The sequence below is a fragment of the Ictalurus punctatus genome, chromosome 2 (genome assembly GCF_001660625.3).
Source record: "Ictalurus punctatus breed USDA103 chromosome 2, Coco_2.0, whole genome shotgun sequence".
NCBI lineage: Eukaryota > Metazoa > Chordata > Actinopteri > Siluriformes > Ictaluridae > Ictalurus > Ictalurus punctatus.
The window spans coordinates 9711938-9726212 of NC_030417.2; the positions used below are offsets into that span (position 1 = coordinate 9711938).

Sequence of the window (14275 nt, forward strand, 5' to 3'; positions counted from 1 at the left end):
TCATGAAGTGTTTTAATCCTGTTATTTTTCAGCAATTTGCCAATTGCAATTATTTAAAAAATTAATAATCAATTAATGCATAGTACTTGGTTTAATTCATCCATCCATCCATCCATCCATCCATCTTCTATACCACTTGAGGAACCTGGAGCCGATCCCAGGAAGCATGGGGCACAAGGCGGGGTACACCCTGGACAGGGTGCCAATCCATCGCAGGGCACAATCACATACACACACACACACACACAATCATACACTACGGACACTTTGGACATGTCAATCAGCCTGTCTTTGGACTGCATGCATGTCATGCATGTCTTTGGACTGGGGGAGGAAACCGGAGTACCCGGAGGAAAGCCCCGCAGCACGGGGAGAACATGCAAACTCTGCACACACAGGGCCATGGTGGGAATCAAGCCCCCAACCCTGGAGGTGTGAGACTAGCATGTGAGGCGAACGTGCTAACCACTAAGCCACCATGCACCCTGGTTTAATTCAATGCAATTTTACAAAATTCCAGATATAAATTTTTAAATTATAAATGTATCCCTAATGAGCAAGCCAGTGGTGAAGGTGGTAAAGACAATCTCCCTGAGACAGCATGAGGAAGAAACCATGAGAAGAACCAGACTCAAAAGTGAACCCATCCTCATTTGGGTGACAACAAATAGTGCGATTATAAATCATTTCTCTTCCATAACTGTTTATTTATTGTATTGAGCTAAAGTTATTAACTGTTCAATGATAGAGACTTGAGTGCAAACTATTTGTAGCAATTCTGTTCTAAGGCTGTCCAGGGAAGAACATCCACAGCCTTCCTTATGATTTCTATGTGTTACCATCCACAGTAGTCTCCTGATTATGTCCATGTGGGGCCATCTTTAGCAGCAGTGAATGATTTTCAGGCGATGAGAACTCTAAACAGAAGTTACATATACAGTTTACAGGTTTACAGTTATGTTTAAAGCTGTGAAGCATCCACAAAACATGTTATCACTTATGTTATATCAGCTATAAACAGTTGTTCCATCATCTCTTTTCTCTCTAGAAAGCAGTTTCTAACAGCTATAACTGCTTTCTAATAAAACACCCCACAACATGATGTTGCCACCACCATGCTTCACAGATGGGATGGTATTCTTCACACTATAAGCCTCACTCTTTTTCCTGCATACATAATGCTGATAATTATGGTCAAACAGTTACATTTTTGTTTCATCTGAGCAGCTGAGGCTGGTGATCACCTTCAATCTGGCTTTTTATGCTAGTCTTGGAGTAGGAGCTTCTTCACTGTGTGCCATCAGGCCATGCAGATGTAGGACACTCTTAGGCCCTGTTTACACTTGTGCGTTTTCCTTATAAAACGGCATTTTAAAATAAAAACGATCCTCGTCCACAATGGCGTTTCTGCTGTGTTTCAGAAACGATCTCCGTCTACACTACACGACTGCAAACACATGTCACATGACCATTCATGTACACCGGGTATGCACATACAAGTGTAAGGTACAACAATGCTAGTCACCGGCAGGCACAACAAACCGGCGTTCCATGTAGGGCTTACGCCACTTGAAACGAATCAGGGAAGGATACGCAATGATCCAGAAAACCCAATCAGGGGGCAAATATGGGCAGCCACTTTTTTCTTCGTTTTGGTCTGTTTACACTGAAATGTGAGCCCAGAGTTTTCAAACTAAAACGGGATCTTCGGCGTTTCCAAAAGTCTCCGTTTTTGAGGGTCAAAAATGGCGGAGTAGTGTAGACGACATGCATAACTGTAGCAGAAGTTATGCATTTTAAAAATGAAAACACACTAGTGTAAACAGGCCCTTAATGGTGGATGTACTTGTACATTTGGTATTTGATGCCTCCAACTCCTCCACCAGTTCCTTTGTTGTTGTCTTGGAGTTCAGGTGAACCTTTTGGACCAAGGTTTGTTCATCCCTGGAAGGTCATTTGTGGCTCTTTCCTGAATTGTCTGTTTGCTCCCAAGATTTTTATATTTGCACACAATTGTTTGTACAGATACTCATGGTACCTTCAGTTGTTTGGAAATTGCTTCTAAGGAGGACTTGTTGGTCCACAATTGTTTTCGGAGATCTTGGCTGAGTTGCTTTGATTTTCCCATGGTATCAATAGCCAAAAGTCACTCGCTCTAATTGTAGCCACAGGTACACTCCTGATTAACTCCTAATTATAACACTTGGCCAATTAGAGGCTTCTGAAAATCATTTAATTAAAATTTCAAATGTAAAAATTTGATCCCCTGGATTTCTGATAAATCTGAAATAAAATTGTTGTTAATGTTAATCAATTGTTTTAAAGTTACCCCTGATGTGTACCAAGTAGTTGCTGTAATTGACTTGTCCAAAGAAATGTGCTGAGTTGTGACAAAAGTAAGACCGAATATCTTTAGCCTAGATGTAGTATGCAAACTTTTGGCCTTACCTGTGTCTTAAAGAAAGAAATAAATGTGTTTAAAGTTTTTTTGGCTTGATGGGTCATGTTTGGCTCCTGGGAGCAGGGATTCTTTCATATATTTAGTATGATATATGTAGTCTAATGTTCATTATAACATATATTTGTCACATTTGCACACGAGCCACAAACTCGATCTGAACAGTAAAAAATGGTCAACGTGGAACTTGGAATTATGACACTAAGTGTCCTGGCAACATCTGGAGTCCATATTACAGGTCAACACACACACACATACTGTACATTTCAGTGGACACGGTGGACACCTCATTAATCCAGCAGGAAAAATACATTATATCAAATCAGCTAAGTTCTCTTTCACAGCTTCTTGTGTTACAGTGTATTTATACAAGAAAATGTGCAGCATCATTTGTGAATCTTCTTCACTGAATGTTTATGTTTTGTGTGTGTGTGTGTGTGTGTGTACGAAAAATTAAACTAAACTAAAAGACACAATACTAATAATTGAGAGAGACAGTGTGTGAACTATTAGCACTGAAAGAGAAATGAACGAGACGATGTACTGTCAGAGTGAGACAGAGAGAGAGAGAGAGTGATAGAGTGAGAGAGAGAGAGCACGTTCAACCATCTGTATGCTAATCACGAAACAATTGGTTAAACTTTGATCACCTATGACTTCCACCTCTCTTCACTCACACACACCGTTCAGCCTCGGTTTCTCCTTTCAGCATCTGACGTGAGACAGATGGTACCTCCACCCCTCTGTCGGCGGTGCCCTGTTGGACAGGGGCATATTAACACTGGCATGCTTTTGTTTGGGTGGCAGTGCTGCATGTTTCTGGGGATTAGCTCAGCTCTTACAGAGCCCGGTGGATTAAAAGGGCTGGATGCTTGTCCAGTCTCTTCCTCTTTATCCTAACTCTCCATCGAGCTTTCTTTCCATCTTTCTTTGACTCCTTTTCCACTGATGAAAATACTGATTTGCTGTGGTATAAGACAAATAAAACTCTTTTATTGGAGATACTTTTATTGGACTTTGTATTTGATTATTTTCCAATAATAAGGCAGCCCAGTTTCTTACATAATTAATTAATCATTCATTCGGTTTATTCAGGGGTGTTATTTTCTATTCAGTATTTTGGTGCTTTTTGGTGTATTTTGGAACTGCTTTTGTGTGAGGTGAAGGAACAGTTGTTGAACAGTGTTGCAGTTTGTTGATTATCGTTCTCACTGTTGTTGCTGCTGCTTTCAGCTCGTCCTGCAACTCATTTCGAGTGACAGATGGTTCCTCTGTTAGCTTTCTTATCATTAGCATGAGAGAGTGTTGTGAGGTCTTGATTAGTTGTTTGTAGCTATGTTTCCATCCACATATTTTGCTGTGAATTTTGGAATATCGTGTTATTTAAAAAAAAATACATTTAACGCTGAATGGAAACACCGGATGAGAATACAATCTCAAAAAATGCACATAAAAAAACTTTTTAATTGAGCTGGATAATTGTCAATAATTATCCGATAAGAAGACATGCGCACTAAACTACAATGGAAACACGTTTACCGTTTAAATTCCTCAATGCGCACTAAAAAAGTGACTTTGCCTCAACAAATCATGTGATTTGATAATTGGCTGATGTGAGTGGATATTCAGTCCATGTGGCCAACTTATACAGCGCAATGGCAATGTGTGAACTGTGAGAACTGGAGTGCAAGGGGGTGCACAGCATCTCAAATATTGTTTTTTTTTTTATCATTCTGAAGTCTGTGATCGAAATCATTTGGTATAATTACCTCCCAGAACTGTTTTACACGATTCCCTTCCCAAATATCAGGCATCCGCATCCGATCCCGTCATTTATCATGTTGGGACAAAGAGCCACAGTGGCTTCCTTGGTTTCAACAGCTTCCATTTGTATTGATAGTTTTGCACCAGTTTCCCCAGAAGCGACGATTTTGTTCTCTTGAATACATGGGATGGAAATGGTGCTTTATTCACAAATGTTTTATGCGATATTCCAATTTTTCACACAAGTTAAATTCGGAGTTTAATTTATCAGAGGAGCACAGAAAGACTTTCCTCTGACTGAGTCCCACGTGGCACTAATGAGAGTCCAATATTAGGTTATAAAATGTTTATTTTATATAAACATATCGTATGAACTTTTTTTGTGACTGCATCAACTAAACTAAATAAGAATAATCAGTCCATATAGGATTTCGCGATTTTTCGATCGCAGAAATGAACTCAAAATCAAGGAAACTCCACAATATTCCGAGGAGCTTGTCATTTTTTGAAAATTACCTCAGATTTTCCGTAGATTTGGGCAAGACGCTCCATGTGACACCATTACAACATGCATTCCACCAAAGCCGTCTTCGATTCGCGTGCGTCAAACATAAGTACAGATAAAAGGTCTCATTTACCAACAAACATCACTGTGAAACAGCGTGCAAAACAATTTCACGCGATTATGATTTCGCCCTTTCAAGTAGCTTTCTGCAAAAAAAGCATTAAAAAAACTCCACAAGTTGAATAACAATACTGTATTATATTTCTGATTCCCTGTTCACACGGAAACAGTCATACCACTAATGAACTACAGAATCAACCGTTTGTATATAGTTCAATATTCAAAGGTTAACATACACACAAACACAAACACAAACACACACACACACACACAGAGACATGGAGTTGTCATTATTAACCTTATTATATAGTGATGAAGGACAGCCATTCTGAAGCTAATGCGTGTTAATCAGTGATTAAAAAACAACCATATGTTTGACACAGAGAGAGCAAGAACGAGAGAGACAGTGTGTGTGTGTGTGTGTGTGTGTGTGAGAGAGAGTGTGTGAGTGTTTCATATCTGGTCTCTGTCTCTCTATGCAGCTCTATTGCTTTAAGGCTAGTTCACACTACATGACTTGGAACGTCGGCGGATCGCTGTGCTGTTCAGACTACACGACTTGCTGTGTTGTAATCGTAAGTCTTGAAGTCGTTGTGGTGTTCACACTATGTGATTGCTCAGAGACAGGGGGTCACACACTGACAACGACTCTGTCACCGGACAAGTCATTGTCAGACCGTGTACCGTGTGACCCGCTGTCGCTGAGCAATCACGTAGTGTGAGCACCAGGCTTCAAGTGGTTTTCACCTCATATATCCGGGTCACTTCTTGTCTGTGTTTTCGTGACAAAACCTAGTTTGGAGTCTATCTTGTGTCCAAACTATGTTTTGTCATGAAAACACACACAAGAAGTCACCCGGCTATATGGCGTGAAAACCACATGCGAAACAGGAGTCGTTTATTTGAATATGGACGAGTTACAGAAACAAGCGGTGCGAGGTGTGTTTGCGCAATGATGTGTGCTGAAGAATCCCCAAAAAAAGAAAAGACAAAGAAAGTGGGTGAAAGAATGGATTAGCACACGCGGGCAGCAGGGATTGTGTGCGCTACAGAGAGAGTTGGACGTGAGTAAAAAATGTTTTGCTATGGCAAGCCTGTTCTTATTTGAATATTAAAAGGTTGTACAGCTTCTCCCCTTTATGCTTCTGCCATAGGTTTCGCAGGTTTCCCTTCCTCACGGTGACCTCACCCCATGCCTTGCTCTCTCATTGGCTGTAGCCCGTCGCCGCAATCACTGCCAGTGACAACACTTTCCACACCGCAGGATGTGGAGTCGCACGACAGCTCCAGATTTTTAGCATGCCAAATATCTGTCTGGAGTCTGTGATGCCTCGGCGATGTGTCGGCGAGCCTCTTTGATGCATCGTTGAGTAGTTCACAGTAGTTTGCGCCGAGGTTTTTTTTAGGCGAGCTCGGTGACTTGTAAATCGTATAGTGTGAACTAGGCTTTAAATCGGATGAACACTCTGCGATTTTTTTTAATAGCCCTTTGCGACTGTTGCTTGTCAGACTGTACGAACGTGATCCCCGCTGTAAGCCATGTCACACTGTAGGATCTCAGTTGTCATTAATGTCAGATTACATGACAGTCAAGACGTGAAAAACGGACCCACGCACGAAGACTCGTACGGAGTAGGAGAAGCCACACTACAGGACAGTGCCTCAAGTCTTCCGACACCGCCAAAATTTAATCGGAGGAAAAATCTGATCTCAACGGCCATTAATCTGTTGTCGGGGAACTCGTCAAACTAGCAATAAAAGACTACAGATTTCGGCCTAGGATTATATGAATCTTTTAGGATTCCCAAAATTTGTCTTAGATGACCAAATCATGGCCAAAATCGTGCAGCGTGAACACGGCTTTATTCATGATGGCGTTATTGTCTTGGTCTCTGTCTTATAGTTGTTGTTGTTTTTTCTCGATAACCAAGTGAGATAAGCCATCAGCCAGATGGTACAGTGGGGTCTCCCATGGTTACTTCATCTTACGGATCATACACACACACACACACACACAGAGAGAGAGAGAGAGAGAGAGAGAGAGAGAGAGAGAGAGAGAGAGAGAGAGAAATCTCAGACTGTTATGTAATCTTTCCATACTGTGCAGACTCCCAGAGGAGTTTATTTTCTCACTCTCTCTCTCTCTTTCTTTTTTCTCTCTATCCTCATTTATTTTTCTCCATTTTGTCTCTTCTTCCTTTACCTTCTTGATTTTGTTTATTCTTCCCTCTGTTAGAGCACACTTTCACGCCATGTGGCCCAGAGTCACAAACTCTCTCTCTCTCCTCCATATTAGACACCCCAGTCACGACAGCCTGGGCACAAAGGACAGAAAAGGACAGAACACACACACACACACACGCTCGCGCATATACACACGCAGAATAAAATGCGCTCTCGCTCCAAGTGCGCCACGCTGCAGCTGCTCCAGTTTCCATGGCGACCCTCTGAACAATGAGGTAAGGAGCGGCGTTTTGTGCGTGTGTGTGTGTGTGTGTGTGTGTGTGCAGAGCACGCTTCAATGTCGCCTCTTGGTGAGAGAGCGTGTGTGTGTTTTGTGTGTGCGCGTTCCTAGAAGTGCATCTGTGCGTGCCCTATACTTTTACAACCACTTTGTGTTGTGTTTGTGTGTGTGTGTGTGTGTGTGTGTGTGTGTGTGTGTGTGTGTGTTTGAGAGAGAGAGAGAGAGAGAGAGAGAGAGAGAGAGAGAGAATAAAGAAGGACACACTCTCTTCCTTCTTTTAGAAAGAGCCTCGAACAGGAGGAGTGGAATAATGAATAATAGAGAAAGAGAATATTAAAAATGATGGAGAAAAAGAGTGATACTGTAGATGACGTGATGCTTAAATGTGAACAGTGGTGTAATGACCCCTATAAGCGTGTATCCTCTTGAGAAATCATACTGTATGGAATTCAAACGTGAAAGATGAGCTAATTTCAAGCGAGCTGAGAGAGAATCATTTGGGAGAGAGACTCATTAGACTCTCAAATTGAATCTTTCTCTCTTTTTTGTTCTTTCATTGACCTAGATGGTGTATATGGTGTATATTAACCTTGTAAACTCTCCTAGGAGAGTACTGGAGGTGTGAAGTGTTGGACAGTGTGTGTGTGTGTGTGTGTGTGTGTGTGTGTGTGTTGAGAACTCTAGTCAGAAACAACATGTTTTCAAATTCTATTTATTTTTCAAAATGAGGTATTTCAAAGTGCTATGAGTTGCAGCACTAAAATGTACGCTTAGAAAAAGAAAGAGAGAGAGAGAGAAAGAGAGAGAGAGAGAGAGAGAGAGAGAGAGAAGAAAAAAACATTCCCATTGACCCAGTTCTATGAACCCGAGAGGTACAAATATATAAACAAACAAGGGAGGAAGGTAAATGTAGATAGAGAGATTTCTGTACAATAAAAAAAAAAATGAACGTAAAGAGCAAAGAGATAAAACAAGATAGTGATATCTACTCAACTCATTTTCATACGAAAATATAAGTATCAAATTTTAGTATGTATCAGAAGCACACTAAAGCATAGGTGTACAAATTAGTAAGTATCATGTGATGAACAAAGAACGATAATATGAAACTGAAAAAAAAAAAAAAAACAAATAAAAAAACATATTATATTACAAAGTTCCTCGTAAATCGAGGTCATACAGTACTTAATAAAGGTATATAAACTTCCAGTCTAGTTATTTTCTTAGAAAAACCCAAAGACAGTTCTGTGTACAAAAAAACAAGGCAGACTGATAGTATTTTGCTTAACTGACATCAAGGTGCTCAGAGGTATATCTGGAGTTAAAAGCACCAGAAACAGAGGTGTGTGAGAGAGTCGAGTCCCACTGAACCGACTCCTGAATCGTGTCTCATATTGATTTAAAAAAAAAAAAAAACTTTTATTTGCTTCTTTTTTTTTTCGTGTCATTTGCAAAGTGAAGGCAAAGTGGGTGTGTGTTGTATTGCGTGCTCCTCGTCGACTTCCACGTTCCTGAATGGCAGTTCTACGAAAGTCTGAGGGAGGAAGGGGTTTGTCCGTCAATTCTGACAGCAAACCCTTTTTTTTTTTTCATAAAAAAAACAAAAACAATAAGAAATTAGGATGGAATAAGGGACCATCCTTGTACTTTCTCTTTTCCTTGATGTGACTGGAATGACAAAAGTAAACCCGAAACATTCTAGACGTCCAAAAAATGTGCAAAGAAAGTGGCGGCAGTGAGTGTCCGTAAATTAGTTTTTTTGGGGGGCTGTTCAGCCAATTAGCTTGCAGCCGTGAGTGCTAAAGGTTAGCATGTAGCAGGCTAGCGAGTTCTGGCGTGCTCCAGGCGGCGGAGGAGTTGCTGCCGTCTCGCCTGGAGCTTGTCCTTTTCCTGACGAAGCCGGTGCTCCTGGGTCTCGAGTGAACCCACGTACTCTGTGGCCTTCTTGAGGATTAGCACCTTGGCTGCCTTGTCGTTTTTAGCCAGCTCGGGCAGCTGATCGCGTAGAGTCAGGAAGCTGGAGCGCAGGTCGTTGCGTCGTTGCCGCTCCAGGATGTTGTGGTTGCGGCGGCGCTCGTTGTCCTCCGAGTCAGAGCCCGAGCCGCTTTTCCTGAGCCGCTGAGTCCCGTTCAGCGAGATCGGCAAGCACGTGTTTGTTTTAGCACTACGCTGGGAGATTGTGCTGGAGCTAGCGCTGCTGTCGGATCTGTGTTTTTTGCTCGGGGGAGCTGAGGGAAGGTCCGAATCGTCCGAGTACGGCGAAGGCGCTGCGTAGTTGTGCTGCTGCTGGTGGATGGAGGCAGCCGCCGTCCTTTTTAAAATGAGCTCCTGGGGCGCCCGGCTCGTGCCCGGATTTAGCCGGCTCGCTGACGATGTCGCCTGAGAGTTGAAGTTCTTGCTAGCAGTGGACCGCCGCTTCTCAACTGTGACTACATCGATCTCCTCCTCTTCTTCTTCTTCTTCATCTTCTTCTTCATCTTCCTCATCATCTTCCTCGTCATCTTGGTCTTCGTCATCCCCGTCATCATTGTCGTCTGTAAGAAAGAACAGAAAGGATACCATGTTAAAATCAGAAGTCAAAAGTATGTTTCTAGAGTGTGTATTCCAGACAAAACAAGGAGAAAGTATGTTGTATTGATGAATAAGTGTTTGTGTAAGAAGGTGTGTGTTTATGTGTATAAGTGTGTGTGAGAGAGAACAGATACATGGTTTGCTCAGGTAAGCAGATAACATGCCCTTTGACAGACTTTAACTCTGATAAGAGATAATGGAGGTGATTATCAGCTAAGCCGCTCATGAAGTGTGTTTGCTATTAACTGGAATCTCATGGTCTCACACTTCAAACGTGCTCCACAGGAACCCGTCTGTGTGTGGCGGAACCAGGCGGCTTTACGGAAAAGTAAAGATCTCTTTCTTTCCTTCTTTTTTTCCCTTCCCTTCTGCCAGAGGCTATGTTTTATTTTGGAGCGGGTGGGGAGAGAATGCTGTAAAAAAAAAAAAAAAAAAAAAGAGGCCTACACAGTGCGAGTGCAGGAGTGTTGTAATCGCAAGCAGTGATTATTCGCGGGCTTTGGCCAAACCCTGAGACACGTGACTTGGAGCTGTTCCAGGCGGACAGCTGAAGGAAGATCACGCTCGTTCAAAGCTGTAAAGAGAGACGGCTGGTGTTTTTCCCCCCATTATTATTATTCTGCAGCCTACGGCAAGTCTTTCTGCCTGCCAAGTCGAGCCCACAGTGGTACGCTCGCCTTTCTCTCTTTCGCTCTCTCTCTCTCTTTCTCTCTTTACACACCCACACACACACACACACACACACACACTACACCACCTTTATGCAGACCACACGCCGGAACTCTGTGCCAGGTCTCACACTACGCACTCTCACGTGAGGCGGCCGATCTGGATTTGCATACGGAACAACGGCTTCGTCTGGACAGGAAGTGCCTTATTGTATCACGGGAATGGCAATTTTCTTAAACGGACCACATTCTCCACAAAACACAGCATTGGCACGCTCATACAGAAGTTTAACCAAGCTCCAAAAATGAAGGCTCAGATTAACAAAAAAGGGTCTTTCGAAAAATGAAAAAAAAAAAGGGTTCTACCCAGGACCTTTTCTAAAAGGGAGAGGGAACCCTCTTGTTGCAGGGTTCTAAGTTGTAGGGTTCCTCAGAAGGAAAAAGTGTAGAATCCTTTGATGCTCGATGGGACATTGTTTTCTACATCAGGTTGATTTCAGACTACAGGTTTGTGAGGAAAATCCCCCCAAATCTCCACCTTAAACATCCCATCTCTACACAAAAGGAGCTGTGCTGTTTGTTTTCAAGCATATTCCAGTCAAGATTTTTCTTATTGCCACCTAGCGGACATGTGGATAGACTCGGCGCTCTGACATAACGCGCCCACCGTCAGCACGAGCAGCAGCACCCACTGACCCCACCAGTAATCCGATTGAGGGGTTTGTCATGTGATCTCTCCAAATTAACCCAATAACACTTGTAAACTGGGTCATAACGCATCACAGACCTAAACAATCTGTATTAGCAATGTTATAGATACATTTTAAACATTTATTCTGATGCAAATATCAGTAAGGTGATTGCATTTTTTTTAGACAATGCAATAATGAAATAATTGACCAGTCCTTTACATGGTGCGTAAAAACAGTTCATTGTGTGTGTGTGTGTGTGTGTGTGTGTGTGTGTGTGTGTGTGTGTGTGTGTGTGTGTGTGACAGTGTTATCAGTGTTAACCCCTGTTCATGGTAATGTCGGAGTGGATTATTATCATCATCATCATGATTATTATTATTATTGCTCACCGGAGTCGCTCGGGGTGTCGTCCGCTCGCCTGTCCACTTGAGCCAAAGATGCGCTCGTCGTCTGGCTCGCGCTCTGCCCTCCGTTCCTTTTGTTCACGGGGAAGGGGAAAACCACAGCCGGGTCCACGCACTCAGTCGCAGCCCGGTTCGACTCGGGCGCCTTCACAGCGCTGCTTTTAAGTCCGGAAGATCCAGAAGCGGATGCGGCGGCGGCAGATACCGAGGAAACGGTCCGGCCGAGCTTCTCGTTGACGGCGCGCTCGAGCTTCTCGCGCGCCGAGAAGCCGCTCCACATGCAGTCCTGCAGGATGACCGGGTCGTCCAGCGCACACGCGCCGAACAGGTCGCTCTCCGGTGCGCGCCACGCTTCGTCCTCGGTGTCCTGCGGCGGGAGAAGCAGCAGCTCAGAAGCCCAGTCCAGCGGATCGCCGAGTCCAAACTCACCCAGAGACGCGCACTCGACCCCCGCATCACCGCTCGCGAGCGCCGCGCGGCTCGGGGACAGCGGCGGAGTCGGTAGAAGCTCGAATTTTTTCCAGATGTCCTCTCCCGGGCCGCACAAGTAAAAATCATCCTCGTCCGGGTAGAAACACGGCTGGAAGGAGTCGAACTCCAGATCGGAGTTTTTCATCACGGCTGGCATTGTGTTCTTTAAAACAACAAACTGGAGAGAGAGAGAGAGAGAGAGAGAGAGAGAGAGAGAGAGAGAGAGAGAGAGAGAGAGAGTTATTTATAGATGTGTATGCTCTACAATAAACGCGCGATTGTGTAAATGAAGGAGTTCATGCAAAAGGATGAAGGTACAGAAGAAGCTGATCTGAAGGCACCCTTGGGATATCTGGCTCTTATTTGAGTTAGTTGAGATGATACAAGTCCTTCACATAACTGTCAGATAAACCTCTTCACCCAAAACCATTTACACACACACACACACACACACACACAGTCACTGCGCTTCAATAAGTAAATCCTAAAATTCCACACGCGCTCCAAGAAGGGAAAAAAAATCTCTCAAATCCCAGAAAACTCAAATTCCAAAAGAAAGAGTTTCCTACCTCTGCTGGTGGTGTGTATGTGTGTATGTGTGTGTGTGTGTGTGTGTTATTCGAAGCCAGACGCGGTGTTCAAGCGTCTGTCTCGCGCCTCCTTACTGCGCCCGGTGTGAGCGAGCCGCGCTGCACAGTTGCATTCTCTCCAACCGCCACGAGCGCGCACTTTTCTTAGACGTGCAGACCACGCCCATCACAAAGGGGCGGGGCTAACGGTCTTTGAAACCAATCCAGCGCAAGCCGTTTGATTTATGGCCACTGCGGACTGCCTGTGAAGCAGTTTTAATGCAGGTTTTGTGAAACACTGGCCTGTTTGGATGCTTTAACAAGAACACGAAGGTGTTTCATTCCAGCCTAATGTAGTGTCCCAAACGTTCATATGCGCGTGACGTGACCACACAAACGAACTACAGTTTTTTATATATATATATTTATATTTATATATGTGACTCGAGGCATCTCTTATTGTTAAAGCTCAGGAGTGAGAAGTGAAGAGTGAGGTCATCACTATAGAGTCGGGTCCACGGTGCCTCCATGTGGACAAGAAGTGCATTTCTCCTAACAGGCTGCAACCCCCAACTCACAAAGATACCTCTGGCTCTCGGGGCAGACGGGTATATATAGAAAATAGCTTTAGAAAATAAATATTAAAAATTAGTACGTGTGACAAAACTATTGTATTCTTGGGGAGGTGGGGGAAAAGTTAACACAAAAAAGTTTATACAAGCTAGGTAGGCTGATAGATTTCTGATAAAACACACCTGAAATTATTTGGGGGGGGAGTAACAAAAACTTAACCTGTAACAGTATCTATTTTTATGAGCACATGTAAGTCTATTTGTTTAAGCTTATTTTTTTTAATAAAAAAAAAAAACTCTGCCAACTCTTTTTTAAGAGTTAGCATTAACATCTCATGTCTCATGAAGAGCTGAGGAACGGTGATTTTTAAAAATTATTATTTAAGAAATGGACAAGATGTCAAAATGTACCATCGTGCTTGTCTATTGGAGATTAGTTAGTGAGACGACAGCAAAAACTGGGCCTGTTTTTGGGAGAGAGGTAGTGGTTATAAATGAACTCCAAAAGCAACTGATATGTATGAAAGCCCTAAGACATCATGCAAAATTATTATTATTATTATTATTATTATTATTATTATTATTATCATTATTTTTTCTTTCTTGTTTCCTCATCTTGACTTAACAAAAAGCATTTTAATCTGCATCTTTCAAACATCATTCTGTAGCAATCATGCAGACGTCCCGGGTAAATGAAACTGACTACACGTTCAGAGCGGCTATATTGTCTCTGGAGATTAAGTTGTAGACCTGACAGCCTCCTTCTGAAGTGTCGGACACCTATGTGACTGACAGACACAGAGCTATTTCAGCTTGAGGGAGTCTCTGATCAAAATAAAAACTAATATGTTCATCCATGAAGCTGTGGGATTGTGCTAAGCTTTTGCTGCCTCCAGAACAATAAAAGCAACATGTTGTTATGTCGGGTACACAGAAAAAAGTCGTGATCACAAGAAAACAACTTTTGTTATGTCGATATCATGAAAAAACAACTATTTTGTTGTGTTGAGATCATGA

At 42.9% G+C, this 14275-nt stretch overlaps 1 protein-coding gene across 1 annotated transcript; it reads right to left on the minus strand.

Moving 5' to 3' along the window:
- Window positions 1-8007: 8007 nt before the first annotated feature.
- Window positions 8008-12832, minus strand: mycn (MYCN proto-oncogene, bHLH transcription factor). Its single transcript, XM_017461775.3, has 3 exons — window positions 12687-12832; window positions 11632-12295; window positions 8008-9845 (listed from the first exon to the last, which is right to left on the minus strand). The coding sequence occupies exons 2-3, from the start codon at window positions 12272-12274 to the stop codon at window positions 9133-9135; spliced, it is 1356 nt and encodes a 451-aa protein (XP_017317264.1). The 5' UTR covers window positions 12275-12295; window positions 12687-12832; the 3' UTR covers window positions 8008-9132.
- Window positions 12833-14275: the final 1443 nt, after the last annotated feature.